We start from the raw sequence: 14,781 nt of genomic DNA on the forward strand, positions 1-14,781 counted from the left end.
TTTTGTAGTATTCCCATCAATATTATAAAATATCCACTTATAGTATCAGATCCTTGGAATCACTTTGCAAATTCAAGAATGTAAGTTAAATAACTATAAAATAATCGTTTTAATTTTAAAGTACTAATGAGAAAGTATGAATCTCAAACAAAATAAAAATCCATTAACTGCAGTTTTAATAAGAATTTTTAAATGATTCAATTCTCTTATTTTATAAGTTTCTATCAGTTAACTATCAAATATTTCTAAAAATACAATTCTGAGTTATTTAAAGCAAGCTTCATTTCGTTTTCTGTGTTTCCCGACCATAATCTAAACCTACATATAATCATATCCATATTTCATTTATAAATTCACAATCAGGCAATAACGACGAAACACTAATCCTCCAGGTAATCGTGAAACGTTAACCCGACGAAAATGATATATTCCACTAGGCTCGCGTTCGTTACATGAAATTGACCCCTTGTCGCCAGCATGAAAATTCAGCGAACAGTACGTGAAAACGTATGCTCCCACTCGCGCAGAGTAACACGTAGAGGTTTGCACGCGTGAAACGTGCGCGCATACATTTGTCGGTAGAACCGCGGGAAAACTCTGTTGTGTGCGTCTGGCAGCGGTCTCTGCATGGAAACGACTCCCCCGAGAGTGGCTATATTAAAATTCCTGAAACTTTTTAATCTTTCCAGTGCAGTTAAATATTAATAACGAAATCTCGGATACGGCCGTGTACTCCGCGTCGCTCAGGGACACGCTGGCCACCGCTCGTTATACGATACTTTTGCCAGACCCTGAGAGACTCTATCGACCTAACCCCTTCCTTTCTGCACATTCTATACGTTTTTCACGTACACGTAGACACAGCGGAGAAGACATAGCGGAGTCGTAAAATCAATCAGGTGATAAAGCAAACAGGTCCTGAGTATTAGGATTAGACAATACAGGAAGAGTATCTGTAGGGCTAGGGTAGGGCTGTGTAAAGTATCTTATTCTATTTTGATTTAGGTGGCTTTCAGCTGTTCACTCGGGAACATTTTTTACGTTGAACAACAATTTATTCATACTGGAAATTGAGTACTAGTATTTGTGTTAAAAACGAAGCTCCAGTTTCAGGTTGCATGTAAAATTTACTGTAGACTCTGTAAATTAATTCATATTTATTTTTAAATAGGCAATTTAAAATGTACTGGAAGTTATGTTGATTTTTTAAAACTTTTTAGAGAATTAAATTGAACAATGAAATTTTAGAAACATACTTCTTAAGGATTGGGTTATTCACGAAACATTGTCAGATATTTCTTATTGTATTTGTCAAGCTTTTATTAGTATTTCCACGGAATTATTGATTTCATGATTTCACTATATTTTTTCCACCGAGTGTATGACCATGACTTACAAATACTGAAATATTGAAAATTGTTCTGAGGAAAAGAAAAATTTGTTATTTGAAAAATAACCTAAATATAGACTTCAAATTTTACTCTTTAAGATAATATCTGGGTATTACAAATATTCAAAAATATAGTAGATCGTTTTGCCTTGCAATCACAGATATTTTCATCTACTCTTCCACTATTTATCTGCACATTTATTTCCAACAATATTTCCACATCTCCCCTTTCCGTCTCAATATTCTAATCCACAAGTATCTACGCATTTCCCATCCCTCAATCCAATGTAACCTGTCAACCCTAACACAGATTCAGAGAACTAACTCTCAGGCAATAGCCTGACCAGGTGGATCGCAAGCAACCTCTGCCACACGATAATTTACAATCGACTGAATCCAGCTTTGACGCAAAAAAAGAGGCGCGTTATGTGAGAAGAATGAAAGAGCGGGAGGAGAATATAGAGAGTCTGATATATGTTGGTATTTGTCTATGCATCGGTGGCAGTGGTGGTAACCGCAAGGTGCAGTTATACGTATTAGTCGTAGCGCGTAACGGTGAAGAGTAGTCGAGGGTGAAGGGCGCGAGAGAGTGAGAGAACGAAAGAGACAGAGTGAGAGGTGGAAAGAGAGAGAGAGAGAGAGAGAGTGTGTGAGAGAGAGGGGGGGGGAGAGAGAGAGAGACGAGCGTGGAGATTACTTAGCCGCCATTTAAACCTGAAAGCGAGCTTTGGTTCTCTGGCTGAGATCAAGCTGCGATATTAACGGCCTAACGCTGTACCGGATTGCCCAAAATACATGGTCCGCAGGAAGTATCGAGCTCTCGCTCGGCGCTAGCTTCTATAGCCCCCAGCCTCGATGTAATGGACGTACATGTTAATTGAAACACGGTTTAACTGCACGCCTTCCCTGTAATTTCGGCGCTCAAGTAGTAACGTGGTGTTCCTGCGATTTTAGTGCTCCTACCATACATAATACACTTCTTATACTGATTGTGAGTGCATGCAGAAGAGTGGTACGAGTTAATTATAACATTGTTTACAATTACGCGAAAGTGAATGTTGGTTTTGTAATTTTTGCAGGAATGATAAGGGGAAAATTGCTTTCATATTGCTGAAACTAAATATCAAGAGTAAAAGTACTGAGAAACTGAAGAAAAGTGTAAGTGAATATTATTTTTTTAAAGATTCTTTAGAGACACGTATCATTTTGATTGTCTTGTGATAAACTATACGTTAGTTGTTATAATTGTGGTAACTCTAGTGACAATAAGAAAATCTTAAGCATCTGTGAAAGTTTGGCTAACATAATTATAGCAGTGTTCTATAACGTATACGAAATAAATTACTATTTTAACGTCCGTGAATAATGGAAGTTAAAAATATTAAATTTTTCAAGAACTGATTCCTGATAATGTGGCTATATCATTCGAAATTAATCGTTCTCTAGAAATTACGTAATGTTGCGACAAATTGGTTATGACAAACAAAACTGGGCAATAAATTAAGCTCAATTGTATTAATTAAGGAATGAATAAAAAGCGTTACATAAATTACATAACTGCAAACGATTTCATGAAATCCTTCCACCTGAACGGACGTGTAACTTTCTTGGCAGCCTGACAATATTAATTGGATGCATCGTCGCTAACTTTCGCGATGGTAGCGACTGCAGGGCGTCCATAAAATGGCTTCAAGGGAGCGATATGTAACGATCAACGATGGGGTAGCATTCCTCCTACGATTCTTCTCATCACGCGCTTCCTTACTTTCTCCCTTTTATTCCTTTGGCGAACTTTGTTTTCCTAATTTATAACTCGGCCAACTATAATTAGCGATTTCTCGTTATCGTTCATTTGCTGGTCACGTTTGCACGCCTGGTCGGTTCAGTTCGATTTTTAACCCTTGCCTAGATACCTACTTTCGTTTCTATGGAGATATACATCTATATTTGTGTGTGTCACAGGAAAAAGTTTCTTTCTAGTGGGAGTTAAAATTAGAATATTCAGAGTTGTAAAGTGCTGCAATTTTAATGGAATCATAATGTTTCCAGACTCAATATCTACTCTGAGGTAAAATTAGGAATTTGAAAATCGTCAATAGGAAATTATACATAGAGTTATATACTTAGGTATTAATTATACATGTAGTGTAAGACAAACAGTCTTACAATACACATAACCTTCTCATCTCAATGACGCCTCAAGAAAAATTCCAATCATTTCATCCCCAAAGAAAGGACTAACAGAATATTTCTTACGTAAAAGACTTAAACATTCCTTCTCATCGCCTTAAACTGTTATACCATTATTTCTACCCGATCGAACCGAATGGCGGCCTCGCGAAGGGCGCACAATTAATCTGAAGTGTTTGCCACACACTGGGGGCGGCAAGAAAAGCGTTTGTGGCGCAGGCCGGTCAAGGAAGAGCGTGCACGAGCGCTGGAGAAAAAGAAACTTCGGCTGGAAGGTGCATAGAAAGAGGGTAAGACGGTTGGCGGGGGTGTGAGAGAGGCTGTGGATGGTTGAGGATCGAGGGACGGCGGTGTCGAGGGGGAGCGTGGTTAGAGGCGGAGGCAAGGGCCGCGGGAAAACAAAATAAAAGAGGAAAATCGCTGGCAATTTTTCACTAGCTTTTTAAAGCGCGGCTTAGGTACTCGTGGAGCGAGTTTGAATCGATTTTTCCGGAGGGCCCCATTTTTCTGCCGTCTCCTCGTGCCAAGCGATGCGAACTGTACCTGCTTCCAGCTGTTTCGACGTCGAACACGAATGTCACACCAAGTTCGGATTTTAGATCGAAGTCTACCCCATCTTGGAACTTACTGGCGGATTTCCCTCGTCAAACGAACGCTTTTCGGAGGGGGGACACCAGCGTCGAGGATTTCAGAGATTAAGAGCGCCGGGAAATGTCAGCCTTTAAATAAGCACGCGTCTCCTGTTTCGTTTCCTTCTCCTCTGTCCTTTTCCGGTTTTCACTTTACTCCACCCTTTTTTCTCGTTTTCTATTAGCGACCTGCCCCCTTTTGATGCAGAGACGCGTACGCGAGCCCTGCTCCGCGATCCGGACATCGCGTGTCCCGATATATACGCGCATTATTCGAGATTAGTCTTTTTAATCCTCTTAAGGCTATTCTTATTATTTTTTCGCGTCGGATTTACGCGGCGCCCGGTTAACGCGAACATTTTATTTCACCTCTGCAGATTAATTGTGGAATTCCGCGAGACGTACGACCCTCAAGATTATGCGACTGGGTGAGGCTCTTTTCGGGTGATGATGTAACTAGATGATGGTTAATTCGAAGGAAATAATATTTCTCGTTACTTTAAATTGGTATGTAGCGTGAGATTAGTTCTAGGAACAAGATGTTACGTGGGAGTCTCATTCAGGTCATCTATGTTTCCTCTATTGTAATTTGAGGATAGGTATATAATTAATTTATGCATTAAATCTGTGAACATAATTTGTTGCAGAAGTCAAGATACGTCTTATATGACTGTAGAGAATATTTTAGAAAACAGAGCTTTATTACTGTTTCAGTCTAAGCAGGTTTATCATATTATTTCTACTATTTTCTTAAGATGTTATTGATTTTAAACAACAGCTTTGGAATTGTATCAACATTATAACAAGAGAAGAAACGTTTAGAGTAGTCCAAATAACTCTTCAATTTTATTAATTTGTGTAAGTTGTCTGCATCTACGTTTTCAAAAAGAAAAGGGTTATTGAAAGAATGTTTTTACCTAAAAATATGGAATCAAGAATACGCAAGTCCAGAAGACAGTACTGAAGCTAAAATCTTTAAACAACCACAGATATTTCCATCTACTCTTCCACTGTTTATCTACACATTTATTTTCAACAATATTTACACGCATTTTCCATCCTTTAATTCAACAAATTAACTCTCAGGCAATAGCCTGATATAAGATTTGCAAATATCGATGAGAATAACATCTGATTTCAGTTAGTATGAATAAGAAAATGTAAGTACTTCATGCGTTTCCAATAATATCAAACTATCCAAATACTTATACACGATAGTGTACATAATAATAATAACGTCAAGGTAATTTTCAAAATATTTTCTAAAATATTTTTACATTTGAGATGTATGCAAACTCTTAGCATTCCCATAATTTAACCTTTTGACTTGATAAATGCTCCCCCACATCCTTCACTTATTTTAAATCCTGAAATTTCAAAGTTTGCATCCCATAAACCCTTCACCGACAAAAACAAAAGGAACAGATTTCATAATGTTATGCCGGTTCGATTAAAAAGCACTTCCCCTGGAGATTTTCCAATGCGACCAATTCGAAGCCAAATTATTAAGCAGAGATTAAACCTAATGAAGCAAAATGCCAGCCTTTCTATCGGCCGCGCTTTTTAACTGTAAAAGTTTCGATCAATATGCGCCGCTGTCGTTCTGAACTTAAAATATCAGCAGACGGTTAATATCGTTTACGATTGCAGCACGGAATCCGAAGCCACGGTGAAATATAATATTCCATGCAGCCGCGATAACAAAATGCACACTTTGGCGAATATGATTTTACGAATGAAAGCGCGGTGAATATTTAAACAGCCCCGTACGCACGTGAAAAAAATATCTCACGTATGTACGATAAATTAAAAATATGCGTGACATCGACGCAACGTATGAATTTATGCTTTAAATACCGACCACTCCCCGTCTGCGTACGACCTGTTTCCGTTATTTTTATTCCATCGGACAGACAGGAAACTACCTGTTCAAGCTAATGACTCGAACGTCGTTCATTAAATGCGAACGCGACGCTTTTTATTTTCCCATTAAACGATAATGCGTTTATAGTTCCTCGCCCTTCCAATTTTATTGTTATTCGGAAGTTTTGTGGTATTCCTGAAACGTGAATCGCATTTGCATTCCTCCCCACCTCGCGTCGTATTGGCGTTGCGTCATTAGTACAACAATAAAAAATAATGGAATCGTGTCTTGATTTCACGCTAACGACCTATTAGGACACCAACGTAATTACATTTTCTGCAACAATGTTCTCTTCGTGGTCTTTGCAAACCAAGACAGCCTGTTCTTATTTTTCTTCTATTTTCTAGAGCACTACTTTCGAAAGTATACTATGTTTCAGGTTGGTAGAATTATATAGAAAGTTGGACTAGAAATAAAATTGTTTCACTTACAGTATTAAGGCAAAGAAAACTAGGAAATAAAAATATCTTCAAAATGGTTGAGAAATCTTTCTATGATTGTATTTTGATTATTTTACTCATTTCAATAATCGTATGTTATGTTAATTTCTATTTAATATTCTGAACTAAAGAAAATGTTTAATAATTCATTTCAAACAGGTCGAGATATTGAGTTCAAATTATTACGATTGCAAAATTTTGACGACCCAAATTTCATACGAAATTAATTATTTCGAGGTAATTAATATTATCATTCTGCATTTATTGACTTTCAAATGACATAAACTAAGTTCATGTTTTGCAAATTTCGAAAATAAACTCATAACGGCTGAGTTTCAGTTTAAATAACATTCCCTGTTATTCAGAACTGTCAAAACTACAATCAATCTGTGAAGCAGTGATTCAATACTGATGCATTATCTTGATTCTATCAGAGAGACAATAAGAATATATTATACAGAAACGCATTCTATAGAATCAAGGAGCAATTTCTTGGTTCACGGTACCCTATAGAACCAAACTCATCTGCTTCCAACTGTAAACATTATTATGGCTTGCGTGGGTGCATTGTGAAAGGTTGAATGATGGGGAGTCGTAAAAGATCGCAACGAGGAAAACTGGTTGAGGTTGTTAAGAGTGCAATAAACCTGCAAAATCTGTGCGGTTGATAAAACGGAATATTCAGATTTCCCTTCCGCAGCGATTCTATTCGATAAAATTAAACCACTTTAATGTGAATGCAATCTCTCTTTTTCTATGTCAAAATTACAAAAAATGTAGCAGTTAACAATATTCCAAGATTTCTCTGACTGTCGACCTATTGTACGTATAGATGCAACATGAAATATTTTCCCTCTGAAGGTACTCCACTTTGTAAAATGTGGACTACATTGTAGTTAAATATTTCAAGCTATCTTAGGTTCTTCACAAAATGCTATCAGACTTTTTTCTCGACAACTACTTATTATTTTCTTTCATTCAAATGGAAAATTTAATTATCTAAAAATCGTACAGAGATATGACAATTCAATAACATAAGAAATTGAAACAGTATTTAGTTTGAATAGTAACAAATAAATATTTTATTGTAAACTTTGACTAGATTATTGAATCCATCATTGAATCCTTGTCAGTGATCTAATTTGATCAACTACTACCACGTAATGCATTGCAGTCGCGATGACGTAAATGAGTGACAAATTACCGATTGTATTCAATGAACGTAAGACGATGCAAGATTTCTGAGAGGAAAGACTTCTCAACCACAGCACGGTTAGTTAAAGTTTCATGCGCGAGAAAGATCGCTGTTCGTATTATATCGCTATATTATCACTCGTATACTACGAAAAGGACGGTAAGTCGTCTTTAATGAGCGAGATTAAGAGGACTTACGAGATTTCGCCAAAGGGAGCGAAGGCTTCCCTCAAGGTCTGCGTCTCGATCTCTGGGCTCAGATCTCCTACGAATATGTGGTAGTGTTCTGCAACAAATGTATGGTGAACTTGTTAGAAAATTGTTTTGTAAAAAAAAGTAGGTAATGGAACACAAAACTTAAGTTAATCGGAAGATTTCTCTATCTTTCGTAATAAAAGATAAGTGGTAATTTTTCATTCAACTTAGTATTTAAACATTTTTATCGCTTATTATTAATGCACGAATGAAATATCCTTTAATTCATAAGAAAAATGAATGAGTGTTATAATGTAATTTCAAATAAGAGATTCTTCTATTACATGGTAATAGACTGAATCTTCTTAAATGTAAAAAGATAATTTGATTAGATATCTACGTATTGTGTTGTAAATTCATTTGTACTAATCGTAAGTCTTCATCTGAAATAATTTTTTCATGACTACAGTACGTACAAATGACGAGTTGAAAATACTCAATTTCACTAATGTACTTCTGCTGAAACGTTAACTAATGTTTACTTTCGGATTTGAAGAGTTTGTTGAGCAAACCCAAGGTGCGAAAAGTGATATTTAAGTCGTGGATCGAAGCAAAAATTATTTTTAAATTTACCTCCGACTACTAAAACCGGTATACGGTCGCAGAAATATAGTCAGCAGTAGGACAGTTTAAAATACCATCGATCATTTTTTATTTTGTACTTTCGCATGCATAGGTAACGTGACCTGTTTGGTCGCTAATTAGGAATCGACCGTTTTGTCCCACTTTTTATCATCATCTGTAAATTCACAGTGCTGTTTGGAACGGCGCACTTAAACTAATTAATTACAAATTTTGTGTTTCAAATTAGAATTCACGGCAATTAAACGAATTTCGTTGTAATGTGAATTTTATAATTTTATATATGCGCCCAAAAAATTGTTTGCCAATTCAACTTATTAGTATTTAGCAAACAGAAAAAGGTTAAATTTGAAAAGCTGCATTTTATATTTTACGAAAAGGAAATTGTTCACAATATTCGTTTAACGAAAAGTGCAATTAACAAGCATGTTTGTTAAGGATAAAATAAATAAAATATATCGAAATAACTCGACAGCAGATAATCGAAGTGCCGATGTAAACGGCGTATTAATAACGTAGACAAACATGTTCCTCCAATTAAATTTAGTACCTAACAGAAAAATAAAATTGGTTTTCCAACAAGCTCGACGCTTATATTCATGTTTGTATGTACCATAACAGAATTGTAGCGTCGAATAAAATTAATTGATTATGGTTGGTATTAAATTAACTGACGATGCTCATTAAACAGGCCTTATAAATAGCAATCCAAATAATCGATGTAGATTGCGATATACCGCGAAATCGAATGTATTTCGGTCCTGAAATTAAAGAAAGTATAACAGGAAAATTCAGCTGTTTCTGAAGATGGTTCATGGAACACGATTTGTTTATAAAATTTATTGTAATCGTTTAGCAATAATAGTATTAACAAATCATGTACAAATGGTAGGTATAATGACCAAACTAGAATATATTAAATGAGGGTTGTTTTATAAAACAATTATAATTAAGATGAAATATAAAGAAATATAGCAAGTTAGATATATTAGATGACTATGTGGGACTTGTATTATAGTCACTATTAAAATTACAAAATTTAATTACTTAATTAATTTTGTAGAATTAGTAAACTCGAAGATACTAAAATTCATAGAATAAAAAAATATTATAAACTTTTAACTGTCTTTATTGTACAAAAATGTTCTATGTGCTTGCCTTTTTATATTCATTTTCCAAATATTGAAGCTAGTCACCAATGAATTTATATTTTCCTCTTTTGCTTACCTAAACCTCAACTCAAAACAAATCGTAGAGCAAAATGTTTCAAACATCGAATCAAATTCACCTTACAAACATCAATCCCGCAGCTCACGATGCGTTTGTCGATATTTATCGATAACGTAATCGTTAGCTGCATCGCTAAATCGCAGCAGCGCGAGCCAGATGTACGCACACATTAAAGCAACGCCCGTGTTCAGCGCTGACTCAGACGAGATTGAAAACTGCATCGTTCGACGAGTTATGGGAATCTTTAATGTGGAGTTATGGAAATCTTGTAAGGCAATAAATAATATTTGCGCCACCAAGCAGGAAAAGGTGCAGTAAAACCGTCGATTTAGTACAGTGGCCCGGTTGTTCAGGATCCGCTGAATATGCATTCTACCGCCGCAAAATCTGGTTCGTTTACTCTATCCCTAATTGCTCCACTTTGCCCCACAGTTTTAAGGTACATTCCCCGTTTCTAGTATTAACGTGCCGGTTTGTTGACCCCATTTGCATTTTTACCCGCCGCCTTCTCGGGCCTTTGCGCGCCCGTGTAGGTCGAACAAGAGAATTGTTCAACTCGATCATCCGGTAGATTAGTTCGATTCGATTTCGTTGATTTGATGGTAGGTTCAAACGAACACCTCTTTCGCGGATGAATTAGATATCGATCTGCATATGCGACACGACAGTTCCTCTACCATTGACAGGGAACATTTCTAGTACGAGGTTAAGGCTGTTCAAATATTGCTCGTTATAGATTCCTGTCGATAATAATTTTAATGCCTTAAACTTAGCTGAATTACAAGTTCAGCTTAAACATGTTAAACAATGTGTGATGCCACTCTTGTTTTTGATTTTGGGCTAAGAGAAAATTAGGAGTTATAGTGTTAAGGAGTATCAGTAGAGTTGGCAGTCATGCACGCAGTACACAAAAATATATAAACTATTCAAATTATGTCGTTGGTAGCTTACTACTGTGGACAAATAATTATTTGCATTCTAGAATTGTTCAATTCTTTTATAATAACAAATACCAATACAACTCAAGAAGCGTGGATCGTGAGCGAAAAATGGGCTCAACAAACATACCCTCGTTGCCAATCTCTCTTTTTTGTTCCTTCTGTTCCTGCTATCTTTTACTCATTTCATCACCTCCCGCGGGTTATTCGGAGCCTTGTAGGTCGAGATGAGTAGTCGAAAATCGAGTTACGGCTATAGGAGGTTTCCGGCTGGTGCGGCAGTTACTACGAACCGAGTATTCCGCCGAAGGAAAGTATGGGGGAGTCGAGGTGGGTGTGGGGCTGTGGGGATGCTGGAGACGGAGGGTGGTCTGATTACAATCGGTTTGATGGTCTATCCTAGCTGGTCGGACCTTCCGGTGGGCACACACAGTGGCCCATTCCCGTGAATTAGTCCGAACCTCGACATTTTCTTCTCCTTCTCGCTCCGTCGACACCATCGCATCCCCCTGGAATCTTCGAACTATGTGGAAATCAGCAGGAAATTGACGAAAGTTTATTTTGCCCACGGTACTGGGTCTTGCCTTCTGAACCTCGTGATCTGAACACTTTTTTGGTGATTTCCAATTGTTAAGATAGCCAGCTATGCTATGCGTGCTGACATTTGCCAATCTCGAATTTCTAATTCATTCTAGTTCATGAGGAAACTAAGATTTTGAATTCAGCGTTATTCAGTATGTATTCAATAGTTATTTAATCAAATTGTGGAAACGTGTCAGAATATCTATTTAATAATTATGGTATAAAGATATTATGGAGTTCGAATATTTGATACTGAGAAAGGTTTCCTTAAAGTCTAATTTTTTAAAAGTTTGTAAATATAGGCTACTTTGTGCACTGAAAATCATCTATACTAATTTATTAATTAATTTTTGGCTTCTTTAACTGTTGAAACAAAGATACATGTAGAGACGAGATTGTAATTTTAGAATATACGTTTGTAACATAAAATGAAAAGAGAACGGTTTAACAATGGTCGAAAATGAGAGAAAGATAATGAAGATCAATTAAACATAAAGTCGAAGAAATAGTTTTCGAAAGATCAAACTATATTCGATAGTACAATGTTCACAATAACCGCAAGTGCACTTAAACTTAACCATGATTGCAAAGTACAATACTATTCCCTACTTTCAGCACCCCATGCAGACACAGTAAAAAGCTCAAACAATCCTCTCACTGGGGGCATCCTAAAGCGCACCACCCGCAGCGCAAGCAGAAAAAGTATCGCGATGAAAGTGGACTTCTAACGAATTTCTCGATATTTCATAGTCAGTTCATGAGAAAAAAATTTGATGGCTGACATCAAAGTTTCCAACGTATCCACGATGTGAAGGTTTATACAGTAAACTGAATTTTCAATAAAGCACGAGTAATGGAGCATAATTTATTATTGCTGCCAAGTTACTCTTTATCTCTCTTGACCGTCTGGTCGATGATTCTCGTTTGAGAGTGGAATTATGGCCCAGCTTTATTATTGTCACCATCATCGACGTATGGCGATGGCGCAGACCTAACCCAGACACTAGGTATATAAACGTCATTATTATCACGCTGATCGTTACGGTCGTGCAGTATCGCCAATGGAAATCGCGGATAGGTTGTGTCATAAGGACAGTAAAATCACGTTATGGCATTAGCCGTATGTGTCTGTGTTAGAGAATTGATATATTATGCGTAACTGATTAAGATTAACGTGCTTAATGGGGAAATATGTAACATAATCATGTGTCTAATGTGTTTGAAATAATAATCAAACGCTTAATAGTACTGATTCGTCTTTCTATTGATTCATAGAGTAGCCTTAAATTTAATGAATTATTTGAAATAATTGTTCTCTATATGTACAAGAATTAGTATTCATAATAACAATAATAGATTCCTAATTTAATTTAACATTGCAGAATTAGTTCGTTGACTATTTTTACTGTATGAAACTAATCTTTTATAAAGTAAAGAGAGATAGTAAAATTAAGATTTAAGAAATTAACGAAATAAATAAGTATTTTTAGATAAATATTGTAATTTAAAATGTCAGTTCCAAATGTGTGGTGACCATTCATCAAAGGTTTCCTTCTGTATGTCAGCATACAAGAATTAGACTCTTCGTTTTTCAATTTGATTCGTGAGATTGATATGTATTAGAACTTGCATTTTATGGTCTTTGTCAGATAGAAGATATAGATATCAGTATATAGAGTTTTCTAAACACTTAAAACTTTTTAGCTCTGCCTTGAAAGGAAATGTGCATACCGAATGACTCTCCAGGAAGATCTGGGACACTGATTAGGAAAAAGGATATTGAAGTGTACCATCCTATAGAAATACGTTTAATCTGGAGCTTCCACGAAGTATAATCTAATCTTAGATAGTTCTAAATTTGTAGCAAAAGCAAATGAGCCTTAGAATTAAAAAAAATTCATCCAAAACTTCGGGAAAAGTTTCATGACTCGTTTTTAAATAAAACTCAACATTAAGATTTACCTTACACAGATACATTCTCATACAGAAGTATTAGAACATTTAATCGATCACATCACTTCCATGTATTTGAGAAAAATTCTAAAATCACGAATCAAGTGTACACAGACACAGCGAAGCCAGTAGAATAAGTCTCAAAGTAGTCCTAGCAAAGTCAGTCAGTAGAATAAATCTTAAGTTAGACATAATAAAATTGGTAGACTATGTCCCAAGTTTGATACAAAGAAGCCAATAGAATAAGTCCCAAGTCAGCCACAGATAGAAATCAGTAGAACAAATCGCAAACCAGCCAGACCCAAGGGAGTACAATAAGTCTCAGGTCAGACACATTTCACGCGAATTCTAGGAGTTCTTTCAAAAGTTAAATCTCGATTAATCAATCTATTATAATATACATTAAATGTATATTCACGATAAAAAATAAAAAATAAGTAACTTAATAATTTTTATTTTAAAACACAAGTTTATAGCAGACAGTAGATGTTCCAATACTTTTGAACGAGGGTATATTTTCCTACAACCTTACATAAAAACGAATCCAAAATTTATTATCCGATCGACACATCGCGACCAAATAATCACGCGCGCGACGGGTCAGGCGACAAAATAATTTAGTCATCCACCTAAAACCAACCCCCAGGGGGTGAATTACACGAGCACTGTGCACCACCGCACCCGCTATCGAACGCGTACAAATCTTCCCCAACACATAACATATCGGGGCAAGTTACGCCGCGTCAAGTCGCAAGATAAACTGGCAATTTCGGAGCGAACCATCCCGGTCGCAATACGCATCGCGGCGATTCGTATAATACAAGCCCGCTGGAAGTTACAAGAAGACATTTCTATACGTTGCCCCTCAACGAGACGCAAGAATGGAACGCGAGTTTCACCGCGGACAGAGATCGGATCTATTCAGGCAGGACAATAGGAAGAAAGACGTACGAAAGTCCAAGAGCAATGGCGCTGCGGTGGAATCGAACGCTGGGATCGCTCGTAGATCAAGGATTTCCTTAATTTCGCGAGGCAACGGTAAAATGTTGATTTAGAGGGGTCAGGGGAGCGGTCTGCGCGGCTGGCACGCACGCCCCCGCCTAAGGAAACGTACAACCGTGGGAAGGGGTTGGGTACCACGTTGCCATCGGAGAGGGACCTCCTATTAATTCTTCGCGCGGTGAAAAGCTAGCGGGGTGAACAAAATCGAATCTCGGTCTGGTTGGTCGCTTCCGAACCTCGCGGTGCATCGGTGCACACGTGCTGCCTAGAAGCCCGAGGCTGGCTTACGTTCCACGACGGGAAATATGGGTCAGCACACAGCTGACACGCGATCATTCTCTACCCTGAGCCGTTTTTTAGTTACACATGATTTTACAATCGGCCGCAGGTTCTTCGAGCCTCGAGGAGAGTTTAATCCTTGCGGCGTGGAGGGAGTGTCCTTTCTTTTGGGGAGATTGATAGGATTGAATTG

General features: G+C 37.1%; 1 protein-coding gene across 6 annotated transcripts in view; it reads right to left on the bottom strand.

Annotated features, from left to right (window-relative positions):
- The window catches only part of LOC143186203 (nucleolysin TIAR), a 588,750-nt gene that overhangs the window by 139,542 nt on the left and 434,427 nt on the right, over nucleotides 1–14,781 (bottom strand). For all 6 annotated transcript variants that reach the window (XM_076389721.1, XM_076389722.1, XM_076389726.1 and 3 more), the window contains one exon: nucleotides 7,966–8,053. In XM_076389721.1, coding sequence (XP_076245836.1) covers nucleotides 7,966–8,053 — 88 coding nt within the window. The remainder of the gene's footprint in view (nucleotides 1–7,965; nucleotides 8,054–14,781) is intronic.

The sequence above is a fragment of the Calliopsis andreniformis genome, chromosome 12 (assembly GCF_051401765.1).
Source record: "Calliopsis andreniformis isolate RMS-2024a chromosome 12, iyCalAndr_principal, whole genome shotgun sequence".
NCBI classification, from domain to species: Eukaryota; Metazoa; Arthropoda; class Insecta; order Hymenoptera; family Andrenidae; genus Calliopsis; species Calliopsis andreniformis.